At 34.7% G+C, this 16,208-nt stretch overlaps 1 protein-coding gene across 3 annotated transcripts; it reads left to right on the top strand.

Moving 5' to 3' along the window:
- Positions 1–9,034: 9,034 nt before the first annotated feature.
- LOC106672456 lies at positions 9,035–14,590 on the top strand. Of its 3 annotated transcripts, none has more exons than XM_014403911.2 (5): positions 9,035–9,143; positions 12,403–13,159; positions 13,350–13,562; positions 13,644–13,823; positions 14,003–14,590. In XM_014403911.2, the coding sequence occupies exons 2-5, from the start codon at positions 12,485–12,487 to the stop codon at positions 14,573–14,575; spliced, it is 1,641 nt and encodes a 546-aa protein (XP_014259397.1). In that variant the 5' UTR covers positions 9,035–9,143; positions 12,403–12,484; the 3' UTR covers positions 14,576–14,590. The 3 variants fall into 3 exon arrangements, with proteins under 3 accessions (XP_014259397.1, XP_014259398.1, XP_014259399.1); XM_014403912.2 differs by lacking the exon at positions 9,035–9,143 and adding an exon at positions 9,167–9,330; XM_014403913.2 differs by lacking the exon at positions 9,035–9,143 and adding an exon at positions 12,217–12,241.
- Positions 14,591–16,208: the final 1,618 nt, after the last annotated feature.

Genomic DNA, 16,208 nt, shown 5'->3' with positions numbered 1-16,208 from the left:
TCTATTAAAAACTAACTTTAATATTGAATAATTAAATTTTTTATATCAATTAAATTTTTAACAGTATTTAAGTAAGAAAAATATTGTATTTTCTACTGTTTGGAAGGCTGATTGTGAGACAAGTCTACAATTTCCTGAAACAGGATGACTAGAAAGTATTCACGGCGTGGGTTCACGCACACTTGACATGATTTTGAACACGATTCTTGGAGCGTTTTCACTATACCAAAATCTGGAAGTCTAACCAGTCAAAAACCAATCATTTCAACTCATTTTAAGCCAAACGCTCAGAGAAATTGACTCAACGCAAGTTCCATATATTTCAAGGCTGCTTATTAAAATTTGAAGTAGTGCATGCCATTTAAATTTTTAAATGAAACTTACATAAAAAAAAGGTCCCGGGTTCAAATCCAGCAGCACTGCATTCGAACCGACATGCTTACAAATGTGCTTTTTTCCGAAAACGAAGGCACCCCGAGGGTACAGATATAACCTCGTAAAAAATTTTTTTTGTTAATAAATTTTTGATCTCGTTTAATCTGGTTTACATTAAAATAAGTATGAACGACATACGTCTAAATTTAATTAATTATAGGGATAACATATTAATAAAAAGTTTAAAGTTGTATTTTAAACTACATTTTATTATAATTTTAAATTATAGCATTTAGATGTTGGTTTTTATCGTGTGGCAATACAATATTTAACATTTTAACGTTGTTTACTGTTACAAAAATTATATAAGTAAACTGAATATTTTCGAAACGGGTCCGTCTGAATTTCTAAAAGAGCCCAAGCATAGCCATACACTTCGGAATCGTCGCCAATTGTTGGTCCTTCAGATAAAGTATTATCGAAAAATAATCGGTTGTAGGAATTTAAAGAAATTAGCCGTTAATGAAAGTCGTAAAAACTAGGAAAAAATAACCCGGCACGTGTTTATCTTGTCGTACGTGACTGTTTATCATTATCTCCGTGGTGAATGTATACAGAGGAAATGTAAATAGATTTGTATAGAAAACAATGTAGGACGATATATATCTGACGTTTACGCATTCGACAATTTTTTCAAAAAGATTTTCGGCAAAGATGAAATGATTTGGTATTTATACAATTGTATCTGAAATAATGTAAAATTGGCCAGGACTTCTTTACGTATATTCCGTTTACGACATTGTCCGAGCGGTGACAGGAACGAAAACCTTTTATCCATAGCGTTTCGAAAAGTTGTTACGAAAGACATCCTCAAACTCCTTCCAGAACGAAGCCTAAAAGAAACAAGAAAGAAAAATAGACGGAACTTCACTCGTAGAGGCAACGGCAGCGGATTATTGTTAACGGTCCTTCACCTCCCACAATTTTGACTTAGGATCTGATGATGCTCGATACTCTCCTTCTCTCGTGGTCGGTACAAAACAGAAATGCTTTTCAAAATATATCTTTAAACATTTGTTTGAAGATATATCGCCTTTAGATCAGTTAATAAACTAGAGACAGATTCTGTCCTAAACAATATTTATATATTGTTAACAAAGCATACAATAAACATAACAATAAGTATACAACAAATATAGTGGTTTCCAACCTAAACAAAATCCGTTTTATAGTTTTATTTTCTACACAGTATGTAGTGATCGAATACGACCTTCACGGACGATACCGCATTCATCTCCTCAGATTCTGACGCTATTTTTGTATCAAAAGCAATCCAAGATAACCAAGACCTCACTACCGCCTTGTGCACTCGGTGGCGCATCAAGCTAAATGAACAAAAGAGCCGATGACGTTCTCACTTAGAAGAAATACCAGCCTACAGTGCACATATACAGTAAGGTAATCACCAACCGAATACGCCACCTTGGGTTATACTTGGACAGCAGACTTACATGGAATACACGCTTATCTATAGATATTATTAAGTTTATTAACTTGGGACATACCGGACTGACGACAGAGCAATTGGAAAAGTAAGAAAGTGGCCTATTAACACTCCAAAACATTTTAATGGAGTCAGACCATGACACAGTCACACTTTTGAATTGAATTTTCTTGTATATGAATTGCCTACGTCGGGGCTTCCCAAGCAGTGGTCCGCCGACCTTAACTAGGGGGTTGCGCGAACTTCGAGAAATAAAAATTACAAAAATATATGGAGAAGGAATAAATAAAATTAGAAAATATAAAACATGTGTTAAGCAACTAGGTCATAAAAATAACAGCTGTTTTTTAAGATATTGCAAGCCAACAGCTGGCCAGTCAACATCTCTTTTCTGTGCTCTGTTTTTTTTTCTTTTTTTCTTTTTTTTAGGGGCGCGAACCACTAAGGGTCATGTTAGCCCCATGTTACACATTGCTCGTTTATATTTTGTTGAGTAGATTAGCTTCATTTAAAAAGTGAAACAGCTTTGTAAGTGTATCGTGATCATCCCCTAAAAGTTCAGGTAGTGGGTTTGGTAAAGTGTACTTATTTCTGATACTGTCATATAGGCGACATGATATAAGCATGTTTTATAGTCACATCTCATTGCATAAATGACAGATTGGTGGTGGCTGACGAGCCATCAAGTATCCCTTCCTTGGTGGCTCTACAGTGCCCGATTCTCAGCCTAGTTAGGATCGCTTCTTCTTTTCTTTTAACTCTAAATGAAGAAGGCCACACTCGAACATTAGATTTTATTTCCCGAAGCTTGTTATCTGCGACATCTGACCAAACCTTTTGCCTTGTGTCCATGCTTTAATTTCTAAAGCGGACTTTAAATCATTTCTTGTGATCTCGCTGATTTTGGTGCCATTTACTGCAGCCTCTTTGGCAGCTCTGTCAGCCAGTTCGTTGCCAAAAATATTCATATGCCCAGGGACCCAAATAAAAATGACACTCTTCTCTCGCTGTGAAGACACCACAGTGAATAAAGGGCATCCCGGACCATGGGGTTATTTGAGAACGGGTGGTTCAAGCCCTGTAGGGCGGACATCGAGTCAGTGCATACGTGTATAGTTCGAACAATCAACATTCAGGGATTTAATTACTGCCGTCATTTAAGCTGTATAGTTACTCGCTATTGAGTTTAAGGAGAATAAATATTTTCTGTCTCCAACAACACAAGCTACTCCCACCCCATGGGGGCCTTTAGGGCCGTCCGAATATACGTACGTTGCTGAGGGTAGCTTACGACTATTATGTGGAGGGTTACCTCCAGGAAAAAAATAGTTAAGTGGGTGTGCAGGACGGCAAATAATTTTGGAAAAATATTTTACATCTAACAAGTTTCGTCGGAATTTAAAGGAAGCTCTCCAGCATCCACATGGAGACTGTTAATGGGACTGGACCGGAAGGCTCCCATAATTTTTCTAAGTCCGGTGTTTTGCATAGGGTCAAGCAAACAAATTTTACTTGATGAGGCTGAGCCATAAGCATTTGCCCCATAGTCAAGACGCGGTCGCACAAAAATTCTGTATAAACACGCAAACCCCTTGCGATCAGCACCCCATGAGCTTACGGTCTTCATGACATTCAGTGCTTGGGAACACTTGGATTTCAAAGTTTTGAAGTGAGCAGTTCAATTTAGATTCTAATCAAAGATAGGGGACTCGATCTACGAGTTTGATTTGGTTATTTGAAATATACAAAACTGGACAACTACTAGGTCGTCTTTTAGAAAATAGAATTCCTGCTGACTTTTCAATGGAGACAGTAAAGTCATTTTTGCATAGCCACTGATAAACTTCCTTTTAAGATAAATCCTAACCATCAATTTGGGTTTCGACCTCTCCATTCCACTGTTCAGCAGTGCTTCAGAGTAGTCGATACGATATCCTCGGCTCTAGAAAACAAACAATACTGCTAAGCCGTATTTCTGGACGATACGGAAGCATTTGACGGAGTATGGCACCCCGACCTCCTCTATAAGTTAAAATGAATCCTCCCTAATTCCTACTATCTTATTGTGAAATCGTTCCTCTCGGATGGATGGTTTAAAGTAAGAATCGGCACCGATTTTTCACCTATCACCCCATTCGAAGCTGGCGTTCCACAAGGAAGTATCCTAGGCCAAATCCTCAACACTATCTACTCTGCTGATATACCCACACATCCAAACACACAAATCACAACACCACAATCTTAACATCACCTGAACCGTCTTACCAACTGGTGCCATCTGTGGCGGGTCAGGTTAAGCGAACAAAAAGAAAAAAAAACAAATGGATAAGTCTGTTCAAATTATTAATTATATCAAGTCGCGGCCACTATGTCAAAACTTTTCTTAACACTATCATCATTCCCAGCTTCACCAAACAGAAGTTAGGTGGCTCCCTTGTGCGAAAGCACATTCCAAATTTCAGGAATTATTTCTATTGATTGACCACACTGTCAAATTGGCCAACGATTTCAATGATGAGAAATGGCATTCTGTCGTAATTATCAGATATTTTCATTAATATGAATGAGACGAGTCTTTCTTTGCATGGGAAGAGTATCACACTTTTAGATGCGAATGCTGATTAACAAAGTTAAAAGAAAAATCCAGTTTTGGGTTGAATTTGTTGAGAAGGAAGAAGTGGGGTGTTTTCCTGTGTTAAATGACTTTTTTAAGAAAACAAACAGGAGCTTGTGAAAGACGCGATTGATGAAATGGACACCTTCGAAGTTTGGAGATGTCCTTTGAGCAATACTTCCCAACTGCTCGAGATCAACGATGCAAGACCATGAATGGGTGGTCAAACCGTTTTCAGTTTGGACAAAGCCAACCAAGGTATCTTCATGTGAATACGAAAATGTTTGATAGACATTTTTCAGCCTCCACTTGAAATCTACTTTTGAGCCTGATATTGTCCCTAATTTTTGTCTCCGTCTGGAATACAACTTATTTCAACCACTCGATGAAAAAGCAATAAGTGTTCATTTGCCAAACCTTTGCAAATCTGGATTGTCTATCTATACAACCACCATAACTAAATACCGAAGCTGTGTAGATGCTACTCGTCATCTGTATCCAGGTATCAAAAAAATATGCTCAACATATCCGAATTTTGCAGGCTAAAACAACCTCACACTTCTCATTAATACATTAGTCATTAATGTTCAAATTATTTTGTTGTTAGTTTTTTAGTTTCACATAGAAACGTCGCCAAAGTGAAAAAGAATATTCTGCTTTTGTCTAACATCCTTGGCCTCTCCACCCCAAAACCTAACAGATTTATTTGTTATGCTCCATAGGTTGCTAAATTTTTTTATGTATCGCATTTATTTGTTTTATCCGTTCGGTATTGTATGACCTCCTATTCAGCGTAAAAAGCTATTTTTGAGTATCTTAGGTGAATACAGTATTGAGGTATATGAGGGATAGGATGGATCTAATAATTAAACCTTGAAGGACTTTACCAGCAATGTGCCTGTGTTGGCAGAGGGCTGTTTGAAAAGAAACAGAAATAATTTTATGGAGATAAAAGTTATTATTTTTGTTATTTACAGAGGGTTATGTTAAACAGTGCCAATGTGTGCCTTGTGTATGCGAGGTGGTTCCTGACATTTAACCTAATATAACAACATTACCAACATACGATCCAAGCTAGTGGTAGGTTGGTTAGACGTGGTCCGAATTCAATTATTCCGTTATTACATTAACTCTTTACGACCTTAAGCACCGCAACCAATATGTATCTATTCTGCTATCTCCGTTATTGTCTAGAGCATTTCTTTAAGCTTAAGACTTTTCAGCAGATACAAAAGCTTTGTTAAGTACTCCCTTTTCTATCATTCAGGCATAAGCGTTACGTCTTTTTTCCCTAGAAATATCTGCATATGATTGTTTCTGCAGCTCTGAATCTCTATGCTTCCGGAGTCTGCAGTGTCCAGTTGGCAGCCCAACTATTGTTCTAGACCTAACACGACCTAGGTTTAGTAATTCTACCTTTAGGTTTTGCGATGATCCTTTGATGAACTTTTTCGCATGCCACTTTCCTTGAAGAGAACCATTGAACCATGGAGTTATTCTTAACCTATAGTTTGATGGATCTGCGAAGTAGTCCGTTTATGTAAACATATTCAATAACAGGCCGGATTTCTCCATTCAAAAATGCAGGAATTTATATTACAAGAGAAATGATAAAATATTGTTGACAAAAATACCGTATTGACTGGATTGGGGAATAGCATCAATGAAATAAATCTTAAATGGAAAAATTCAAATGATTATAAAGGCTCGACGATCTAATTATTTATGTCCCTACAAATATGCTCCCAATCACCTCTGTAGACTTTGTACAAATATTTAATTGACCAAATGGTTGGCGACTCACCTCAAGACATGATATACAGTGTATAAATGTAAAAATGTAAATAACCTCAAATTACGAGATGTATATTTTATTAATACAGGCAGTAATAAATAAATTTAAAAAAATTATTTGGCGATAAACGCTGTAAGTTTTACAGAAACTAACCTTGAAATGTATCTCATTATAATTCAGATCATGAACTTAATTACGTTTAATTATTCATTTTGTATAATATGTTAAATTGTAGTGTGACTGAGATTTTTTGTCCTAATTCTTGTCAAAATGAATATGTACTACACAAACAAGAAAATATGTGTTAACGTTAAAAAAGTAGTGTTAGATGTGGATCCAATGTATGTTTACGATTAAAAAGAAGAAACTACAACCACTTGCCAGCTTCCAATTCCACTATAATCCACATAGTCAACATATTTGTTTAAAAAACTAGTTTCTTATTGACGGGTCACGTTTCTAACATCCATGCTAAGTTTTTATTATTTTTAATGCAAATTATACGGCATATTTGAGGATTTTGATTGCACATAAATCTGGTTTCTACTTATTCATTTATTAACACATTTGCATTGCTAAATTGGAATCAAATTCTTTCAGTGTTTACCAAGAATTCCTTTTTAATTAGAAAATCAAGAGAATTGCACCAGAGTCCGTTTAAGCAGGAAATGCATTGCTTTTCCTAAGATGCGTCGAAAAATGCACCACCCTGCAAACCAAAAATCTTTCATTCCGATTTAACCGAAACCCTCACATCGAAAATACACCACCCTGTATATGAAAAATCTCAATTCCGATTTAACCGAAACACCCCACATTCGATTATGTAGGATTATAGTGTATTTATCGTTGGGCAAATTCTAGGTCTATGCTTTTTTATGTTTTATGTTAAATTCTAGGTCGTAAAACAAATGCTTCCGTTTGGAAAAGTGGACTTCGTCGTGTGTCAACCGCTGAGGTCTTAAAGTCAAACAGCAGCAGCAACAGAAAGAGCAACAGTGCTGTTGTTTTCTTGCTGGCTTTGAAATTTTAATTATCTCGGGGTTCACTATTGTATGGAGTTTTTCCAGCCAAAGAATAACGTTGAGGCGTATTACATTTGTTAAAATATAGAAATTAATAGCTGTAACAAATGTAAATCACCTCACCCTTATTTTTACATCTTGTTGGTTGGAAAACGCCGTAAAATCGTGAAATGTAAGACATTTTTATTTAGTTTTCCCTAACCAAGGTAGTATATGAGTATATGAAGTATATGAAAAATCTCAAATCCAGTTTAACTGAAACACCCTCACATACGATTATACAGGACTATAGTGTATTTGTCTTTGGATTAATTTTAGGTCTATGTAGGTATAATAGATGATGGGGTTTGATCTGCGTGTTGGCTAACTCATGTTGAACACCGGGTCTGTCTTCACTCGCGGGCTTTTTGTTTGAGTTATCTATGTAGGTAGATGAACACAATTTTAGAGGATCTATGGTTTTTTTATGCCGTAAAACAAATACTCCCGTTTGGAAAAGTGGACTTGGTCGTGTGTCCCGATCCGGGCTTAACGTCAAACAGCAGCAGGAACAGAAACAGCAGCAGAGCAATTTTGCTTTAATGCTGGCGTTGAAATTTCAATTATCCCGAGTATCACTACTTTATGTAGTATTTTCAGACAAATATGTAAAAATAATATTGAAGGGGAATTATATTTGATACAACTTTATGTTAAGTGTATAATTTGTATGTTAATTTAAGTTTTATTTGAATGTAAATATGTAAGGGTCAACTGGCAGACGACTAGATCATGCCATTACAAGTATTATTTTGTAAAAAAAGTGTAATATTTTGTTTTCTTTTCTAAATATACTTTTATATTTAAAAAAACTATACTGTAAAATTAAATTAAATTCTTTCAGTGTTTACCAAAGAATTCGTTTTAATTATAACGCTGAAACAGTCTATTTGTCATTGCTTTTTATGTGTCGATAATGCACCACTTAGCAAATCAAAAATCTCTCATTCCGATTTAATCGAAACACCCCCACATATGATTATAAAGAACTGTAGCGTATGCTAAAAGGACTGTAGTGTATGCTATAAGAACTGTCGGGTGAATTCTAGTTCTATACTTTTTTATGCCGTTAAACAAATGCTCCCGTTTGAAAAAAAGGACAACGTCAAACGGCAGCAGCAACAGAAACAGCAGCAGAGCAATTTTGTTTTAATGCTGGCGTTGAAATTTCAATTGTCTCTATTTCAATTATTAGTTTCAATTATATTTGTTACAACTTTATATTGCAACATTGAAATTTAATTCTTTCAGTGTTTACCAACTAATTCGTTTTAATTATAACACTGAACCAGTCTAATTGCCATTGTTTTTCTTATGATGCGTCGAAAAATGCACCACCTTGCAAACCAAGAATTTCTCATTCCGATTTATTCGAAACACCCCCAATACTACAATTCAGGGCTGCAGTGTATTAGCCATTATCTACATCTAAGTCTATGTAGACGAACACAATTTAAGAACATGTCTGGGCGTCAAACGGCCTGCATCAGCAACAGCAACAGCAACGTAGAACAGTAACATTAACACAATTTTTGCCTGTTCGAAGTCGGAAGCGTGGCGGCCGTGGAAATGAGGAAAGTGTGCGGGGCGAGGGCGCATGTCCCTCCGGGCGGAGTTGCCGGTTCGAACTCTCCCCCCACCAAACGACGGCACAAAACTAATGCAACTTTGCTTACTTGCTTTAGCTCAGTTGATCTCCTGCCCTCCTGCCTTTCTGCCTCATTCGCAGACGATCTACACAAATTTCACATTACAATTTTTTTTTTCAATTTCAAGAAACAAATAAAAAAGGTAATTTTTTGTTTAAATTTCGACGTAACTGGAATATTTTCGACAAAAATCGACTTGTGTTGTGTGTTTTGGAGTGCTTCTCGTTTTGGATTTATTTTTAAAATTGTTCCGGAGTGCGACCAGCTCTTGGAAGACAGGTGGTTTTCAAAATCGACAAAAGGAATTTATTATTGAAAAATAAACAATAGTAAGTAATAGATTTAATTTAAAAACACCCCACGTTATATAACCGAGGCGGTCAAATTCGATCAAAAGCCAAATTTTCCTAAGGGTGCCTTTTTGTTGTAAATTCTCCTTTTTCGAATTTCCCCCGAATACTTCAGAGTGGCGCGTGATATCCAGTTTTGTCGGTTGGATCACCTTTGAGATATCGCCACGGCGTCGAGCGCCCCGGCCGTAAATAACAACCCCTCGCCTCCAGGATGAAATTTAAATTTAAATCCACGGCCCCCGGGGGCGGCGGCTCCGAGACATGCACCCTCCCGACGACCGGGTCGCCACCTGGGAGGCTCCTCCGTCCGAGCCAATCCGTCCAAACACCAACCCGTCTCGTTCGACAACGAAATAACAAAACTATCAAAAAACCTAATACTATTAATTTAAAAAAATGCTTGTAAAACGTACATAAAGTAAAAATGTATACAGGTTGTAAGAAAGCATAAATACAGGAAGTAACAGTACAACGCAAAAGCCACAATTATCAACTGGCCTTGTTTTAAAATAAATAATAGGAACGTTTAAATAAAAAGTTAGACCTTAAAAGCTTCAGGCGAAATTGCGATAATCAACAAAGATGAATACATCAAATATTTTCCAATAAAAAATCGGTTTTCAAAAGCTTGGAGGCCTGAACTTGTAAAAAAACAGCATCAGTTAAACACAAATTTCTTGTCCTTGGATCACAGCTTGTACATAACTTTTTTGTTTGCAATAGTTTTAAATACAATTAAAACCAAAAACTTCATAATTAAGAAAAAAAGGCTGTTTGTCTTTATGGCGACAAATTATATAATGAATTTATGACAAATACATATGTATGTGCTATTGTTGCTACTATTGCTCTAAGTTAACTTCTGTTGGTTCTCTCATTGCTGAAGACCAGACATTCCAGCCAATTATGGGTTTTTAAGCATAAAGCAAGAAATTTATTGCATTTATATTTTTTTTAAACAATTGCTTTGAGTCAGTAGTTTTGTTTTTTCAAATTTATATTGCCTGTGGGAAAAATATAATGTTAACATTATTTTATTTTTATGAGGGTATTTCATTCAATTACCCCCCGTTTGGGTAATGGTGTTTTTTAGAGAGAAAAAATGTAAGTACGTTGGTTTTGAATTTAAGGGCCACTGGATTCGAAACAAGGACCTTTATCTTAAGTCTGAGATGTGTCAACGCCTAAACCATTGCAGTCACCGTCACCCTTCAAATTAATATTTAAATTAACTATAGACTATATATATCTTATTTATTTCATTTTCCTATCATAGGTAAATAGGACTGGATTTTGTGCCCTAATGTGTGTCGAGAGTGAATGTATTTATCAGCATGAGTGTTTAGTGAGAGGATTGATGGCTGAATACTAAGTGCCCCATCAACACTTAGGTTGATTATATAATAGGTGTAGATGTGATTTAAGGATTAATAAATAATAAATTAATCTTTATTGCCAGTATAGATCTAAGATCGAGGAATTGAGAGTGCAGTACCTTCATTCTATATAGAGAGCTGTATAGTAAGCTTCTTGATATGAGAATCATGCTTGAGCAGGCAGCGAGTGTTTGTGATGACCCCCGTTCCAATTTTTGGAGGAATCAGGATTGTTCCATTGTTTTTAGTGCTGATAGTTTTGTGTACTTAGCCTGTGTCGATAGTGAATGTATTTTTTGGTGTGAATGTAGTGCAGGAGGGCTGATATGTTGAGAAATATTGAGTACCCCTTCGACCTTCAATTAGATTAGTTATATATGAAGTAATTTCTAGTAATGCACCACCCCAATTGAGAAAATGGTAAGTAAATAGGAAAGAATGTTTTTAAGAGTGAATGTGATTAGTTTGGATCTAGGAACTGCATGTGTTGGATGCTGAATTGTCCTAGCTGTTGAAAACACCCGGAGCCCAACCTCGGAGGCTGGACAGATAAAACTGAGGTCTGACCCAGGATTGCCAACATGGGGTGGGTGATTTTCGGGGCCTGCCGTTAATTTATTGTAAATTACAAAATCTGGACTTGCCGGTGAACTAAGGATAAGTGATAGTCTCAATGCTATAAATGTGCATACACATGCAGATTTGCCTGTATAAATTCAAATCTCATTTTATCAACTTATTACATTTTTTATATTTTTTTTTACAAATTATAGCAGCTTTTCAGCTAAGCTATAGTCGAATTCTTTAAATTGTATGATTTCTTTTATAAACATTCTATTACCGAAAACAGATCAATATTTTGTGAAATTTCCTCCTATTGTCTGTACTGGTTGATGAACCTGTAATTTAATCCTTACAGATTAAAGGGCTGGTCTGTTAAACTGATGATGGCAAAATGCTGACACACAGGTTGATAGGCAGACCATGATCAGTAAAGAATGACAGGTTCATCACAGTGTAAATCACAGGTGGAAATCTTCACAAAATATTTGTTTTGCGTTAAAAAAATATATTTAAAAAAAGCTTTTAACATAAGCAAATGAATATATATTTAAGAAAATATAATTTCTAATTTTTTTTAAATTTAATTACTAAAATAAGTGATAAAATGCAAGATTTAATTGATTTAATAATTCGTTTTATGCATAGCAATTATGTGTGTATATAATATTATTTCAGTACATAAGACCTAATCCTGTATAAGAATATAAGATAACTTTTTTTTTCTAACAATGTTGTTAAACAAAGTTAAGCTTTTGATCTACGTTTTATTCTACCTCAGCTGTTCATTATTTTTATGTAATATTTTTTATTTAAGCATAATGAATTAATCAATTTTAAATTATTTTAACAGTATATTTATTATTTTATTTTATTTGAATAAAAAATTGACAATTTTGTAAGGGCGAGACTTTCTTAGGAATTATGACTTTAGTGAAAACCTCCAGGCTGTATTTATTGTTTTGTTTTTATCACTGCTTTCTATTAATGTATTTTAATTTTGTTTGAATGATTATTTTTGTATAAAAAATTGTAAATAAATGTAATTGTTAATTTAAATGGTGGTTAATGATATTTTAAAAATGTTATCATTTGACCTGTCATGTTTCAGGGTACGATTTCAGACAAGAATTCAAGATGACTTGATGATCAGGTGTGGAAGTATATCTCTCTCTTAGAACCTCTTGTGTTCGATGGCTTTGCTGCATGTTGACCAGATTGAGATTCACAGGGACATAGAAAATAGTGAGGATTGTATTTCAGTTCAAAATGATGCGAAGGCACCTGACGAAAAAATGTCGACAAATGGGCAATTACATTGTGAACCAAATTTGCCCATCGAGTTCAATAAGGTAAACGAAGACGAGGGCGAGACTAAAAAGAACGATTTTACCTTTTTTAATATACCCTATGACAAAATGGGCTTAAACAACAGCGGCCTTTCTTCCCATCAAGGGGATGTCACTGAATTGGTTCCAGACCTCTTGTCTTCGGATTATGAAACGAAAAGTCTTTTAGGAGAATGCCCTCCTGATAGGTCAGATGGAAGTGATTCGGGGCTCGGCTCTGAAATTACAGATGACAGGACGTGTCATAAAACAGACTCTTTGTCTTCTGATGAACTGAACGTTCCTCCTGCTAATGACTGTGCCTGGGAATCCCTGCCCTATCCGAGTTCCGGCTTCTCCAGTGAACCACCCACCTCAAGCAGTTCAGAAGTCAAACCAAAGAGTATGCTTAAAAGGAGGAGAACAGATTCAATTGGACAAAGCCCTACAGCTAAAAAACATCGAAAATCTATTGCATTCGGAGAGGTCCATGTTTATTACTTTCCGAGAGCTCAAGGCTTCACTTGTGTCCCTTCTCAGGTATGATCATATTGTTTAAACATTTCTAATTAAACCAATTTAATATGAAAAGCATTTAAGGCTTTTGAGATTTTTTCTTTATTTATTTTGTTTTAAATAATTGTGTTACTTCAAGTAATTTGCTTTAAAAACCTTGACCAGTTAAGAATTTTTACACTATTTAGAAATTCTTTTATTTTTTATGTTACAGGGTGGTTCTACTTTAGGAATGCAGCTCAACCACACGGACAGAAGAGTGTTTTCAATTGCTGAACATGTTTCTGAGCAAAGACGAGTACACCGAGAAATTCTCGCTCAGATCAGAAGCAGCTCTTCAACAACTACATCTTCATCGAGCGATTCTGATACTGATGATCAGAACACCGAATCTGAGCTAGATCCTGATAATTATTTTTTTCTTCAAGTATGCCTTTTCTCTTTTGTTTTGTCACCCTTCTGAGGAATGTAGTAGGTTGTTGGTTCTAATTAGTTTTTTGCTCTTCAGCCTGTTCCTACACGACAAAGAAGAGCATTACTCAGGGCAGCAGGGGTTAGGAAAATTGATACTCTTGAGAAAGACGATTGTCGAGACATAAGAACATCAAGGGAGTTTTGCGGCTGCGCTTGTAAAGGTTTCTGTGATCCTGACACGTGTGCTTGCTCTCAAGCTGGAATTAAATGCCAGGTTAGAAAAATAAATATACTAACATATAAGACTTGAATTGACTTATTGATGATATAATCATTCTATTTAATCTAGAAATAATGTTATTCAACAATGTTAAGTTTGTAATCATAGGCCCACTTTTAAATTGTTTCCATTTTAATACTTTTGAATCTTAATTTTAAAAATTGCTTTTGAAGGTGGATCGGCTTAACTTTCCGTGCGGATGTACACATGACGGTTGTGCCAATTCGAACGGGAGGATCGAGTTCAACCCGATGAGGGTGCGTACTCATTTTATCCATACTATGATGCGTCTCGAGATGGAAAAGAAAAGAGAAGAAGAAGTAAGCATATTGGCGTTGCCGCTTTCCGATGATAACCAGTCAAACTTCCAAAACTTCCCGTATAGAGACGACCTTTACAGCTTTTCTTTCGACCAGGGTCAAAGCACAAACTTCAATTATACATACAACAATTACAGTTCTCAGTACAACACAGATATGTCGAGCAACATCGATTTTCACCACCAGCCATACGACAACTTCCATCAGAGTTTCACCACCGAACACAGATACCCAGAAGATAACAAATTAGAGTCTTTTTCAGAGCTCTTGCAAGGGAGATATTCGGAAAACGTGTTAGACAGTCTGACATCATTGCCCGAAGATTTACCATCAACTTCTAATAAAAGTATCGTGCAAGATGATTGTGAAGCGGAAAATTTTGGTGAAATAATTAAAAAAACGATGGTAGAAAGTGCAACAGCTTAAACTTGTATACACATATTGGGTGATATTATTTGATAAAGTTAAAATAGGAGTAAGATACCTAAAGCTAAGAAAACAGTTGAAAATTATTGGATATTAAATTAATTTTTTTATATAATTTTTTAGATGATTTTACCTATGAAAATAGTTATCCCAATAGGAATTTTAATTTAATTTAATTTTGTTTAAAGACAACAACTTGAATAATATTAGGTTTTCAAACATTTCAAACTCCACTTAGAATCTATAATGGATTGTGCTTGTTTAAATAATATGTATGAAGTATGTTTTATATATGTAAATAATGTATTATGCACATTAATTTTGTAAATACAAAAGGTCAAGTATATTCTTAAAAAAATGTGTAAATACTGTACACACAAATATATTTATTTTCAATTTTTTATTTAATTGTATGTAAGAAAACAATTTAACACAGTACAGTCTCTTACAAAAGCAACAGTTTTTTATTTAGTTAAAAGTTTTGACGTTTAGGGTTTTGTTAAGAATAACCGATGAATTATCGATCAATAATTAATTGAAATTAAGTTAGTGCTGTTTTTATGACACCCAAGTGTTTTATTCTGGTCTTTCATGTCTAAAACAGTAGCCAAGAAGATGTAAAATTTTAGGGACTGGACTGTTTTAAAAAGGACTTTTTTCTCTAATTTTGTTTATTTTCTATACGAAACAACTTATTAAAAGAACGCTTTATCAAAAATTCTAAAATGAACATGTTAAACGTTATTAGCATAATTACAATATGTTTGTTCACAGTTCACACTTTATACAATCTGATGTAAAATGTTTGGTTATTAATAATTCAAGTAATTTCATATGTTGAAGAGGTATGAATATTTTTGAAATCACAATTTTTTCTAATTTCTTTATATGGTTTGTTTTTAAACAAAGAATATTGTTGGAATGCTATGTGACTACCAACTTTGATGCCCTCTTGTTAAACTGTACAGAACAAAACCATGTTTCAAATTAGAAAAAGACTTGTGCTTGTGAAAATGTATGTCTTGTGCTTTACTGGCAGATTAATCGTTGTTTACTGTATATATTAAAACTCGTGTATCTGTAATCCTTGAACCATCTAAATCTATCCTAAATTTATTTTATCCTAACATATTGTGACAAAAAAACTGACTGTATGAGTAAAATACTGGGTCAAATTATCATGAATACAGTAATGATGAGAAAATGTAAAATTTGACAATTTTCAATGTAATAAAGTTAGCTGTAATGTTTTAAGTCAAGAATTTAAAATAAGAAATACAAATTTTATTCAATGTTTTTAAATAACATTCTTGGTATTCAGAAATTTTTTTTAAGTTTACAAGTTTACTATCAGAATTTTTTTTAACAATTTCCCAATTGTAAAAGCATTGGCTTTGAAACTGAACAAAGCAAGAGGGCATTGTTAACAGTTACGGAAAATAATTGTATTACAACAATCATTCTATTACCTAGATATCCCCAATTATATAAACTGACTAGCTATTCGTAGCATTGATATTATATTGTTTTTAATTAAAAACAAACCGCTCTTTAATAAATAGAATAATGATTATTAATTGAAACATAAAAACTCCAAAAATTGAGTGCTTTAGGGACTAAGTATATGTAGTTA

This window comes from Cimex lectularius, unplaced genomic scaffold (assembly GCF_000648675.2).
Source record: "Cimex lectularius strain Harlan isolate CLEC.00 unplaced genomic scaffold, Clec_2.1 scaffold335, whole genome shotgun sequence".
In the NCBI taxonomy this organism is placed as follows: domain Eukaryota; kingdom Metazoa; phylum Arthropoda; class Insecta; order Hemiptera; family Cimicidae; genus Cimex; species Cimex lectularius.
Note: the sequence above shows the minus strand (reverse complement) of the source record. Positions and strands in the feature narration are given on the sequence as shown.

Coding starts and splice junctions, on each gene's coding strand:
- LOC106672456 (XM_014403911.2), top strand. CDS start 12,485: ATGGCTTTGCTGCATGTTGACCAGATTGAGATTCACAGGGACATAGAA. Junction 13,160..13,349: donor TCACTTGTGTCCCTTCTCAG/GTATGATCATAT, acceptor TTTATGTTACAG/GGTGGTTCTACTTTAGGAAT. Junction 13,824..14,002: donor AAGCTGGAATTAAATGCCAG/GTTAGAAAAATA, acceptor TTGCTTTTGAAG/GTGGATCGGCTTAACTTTCC.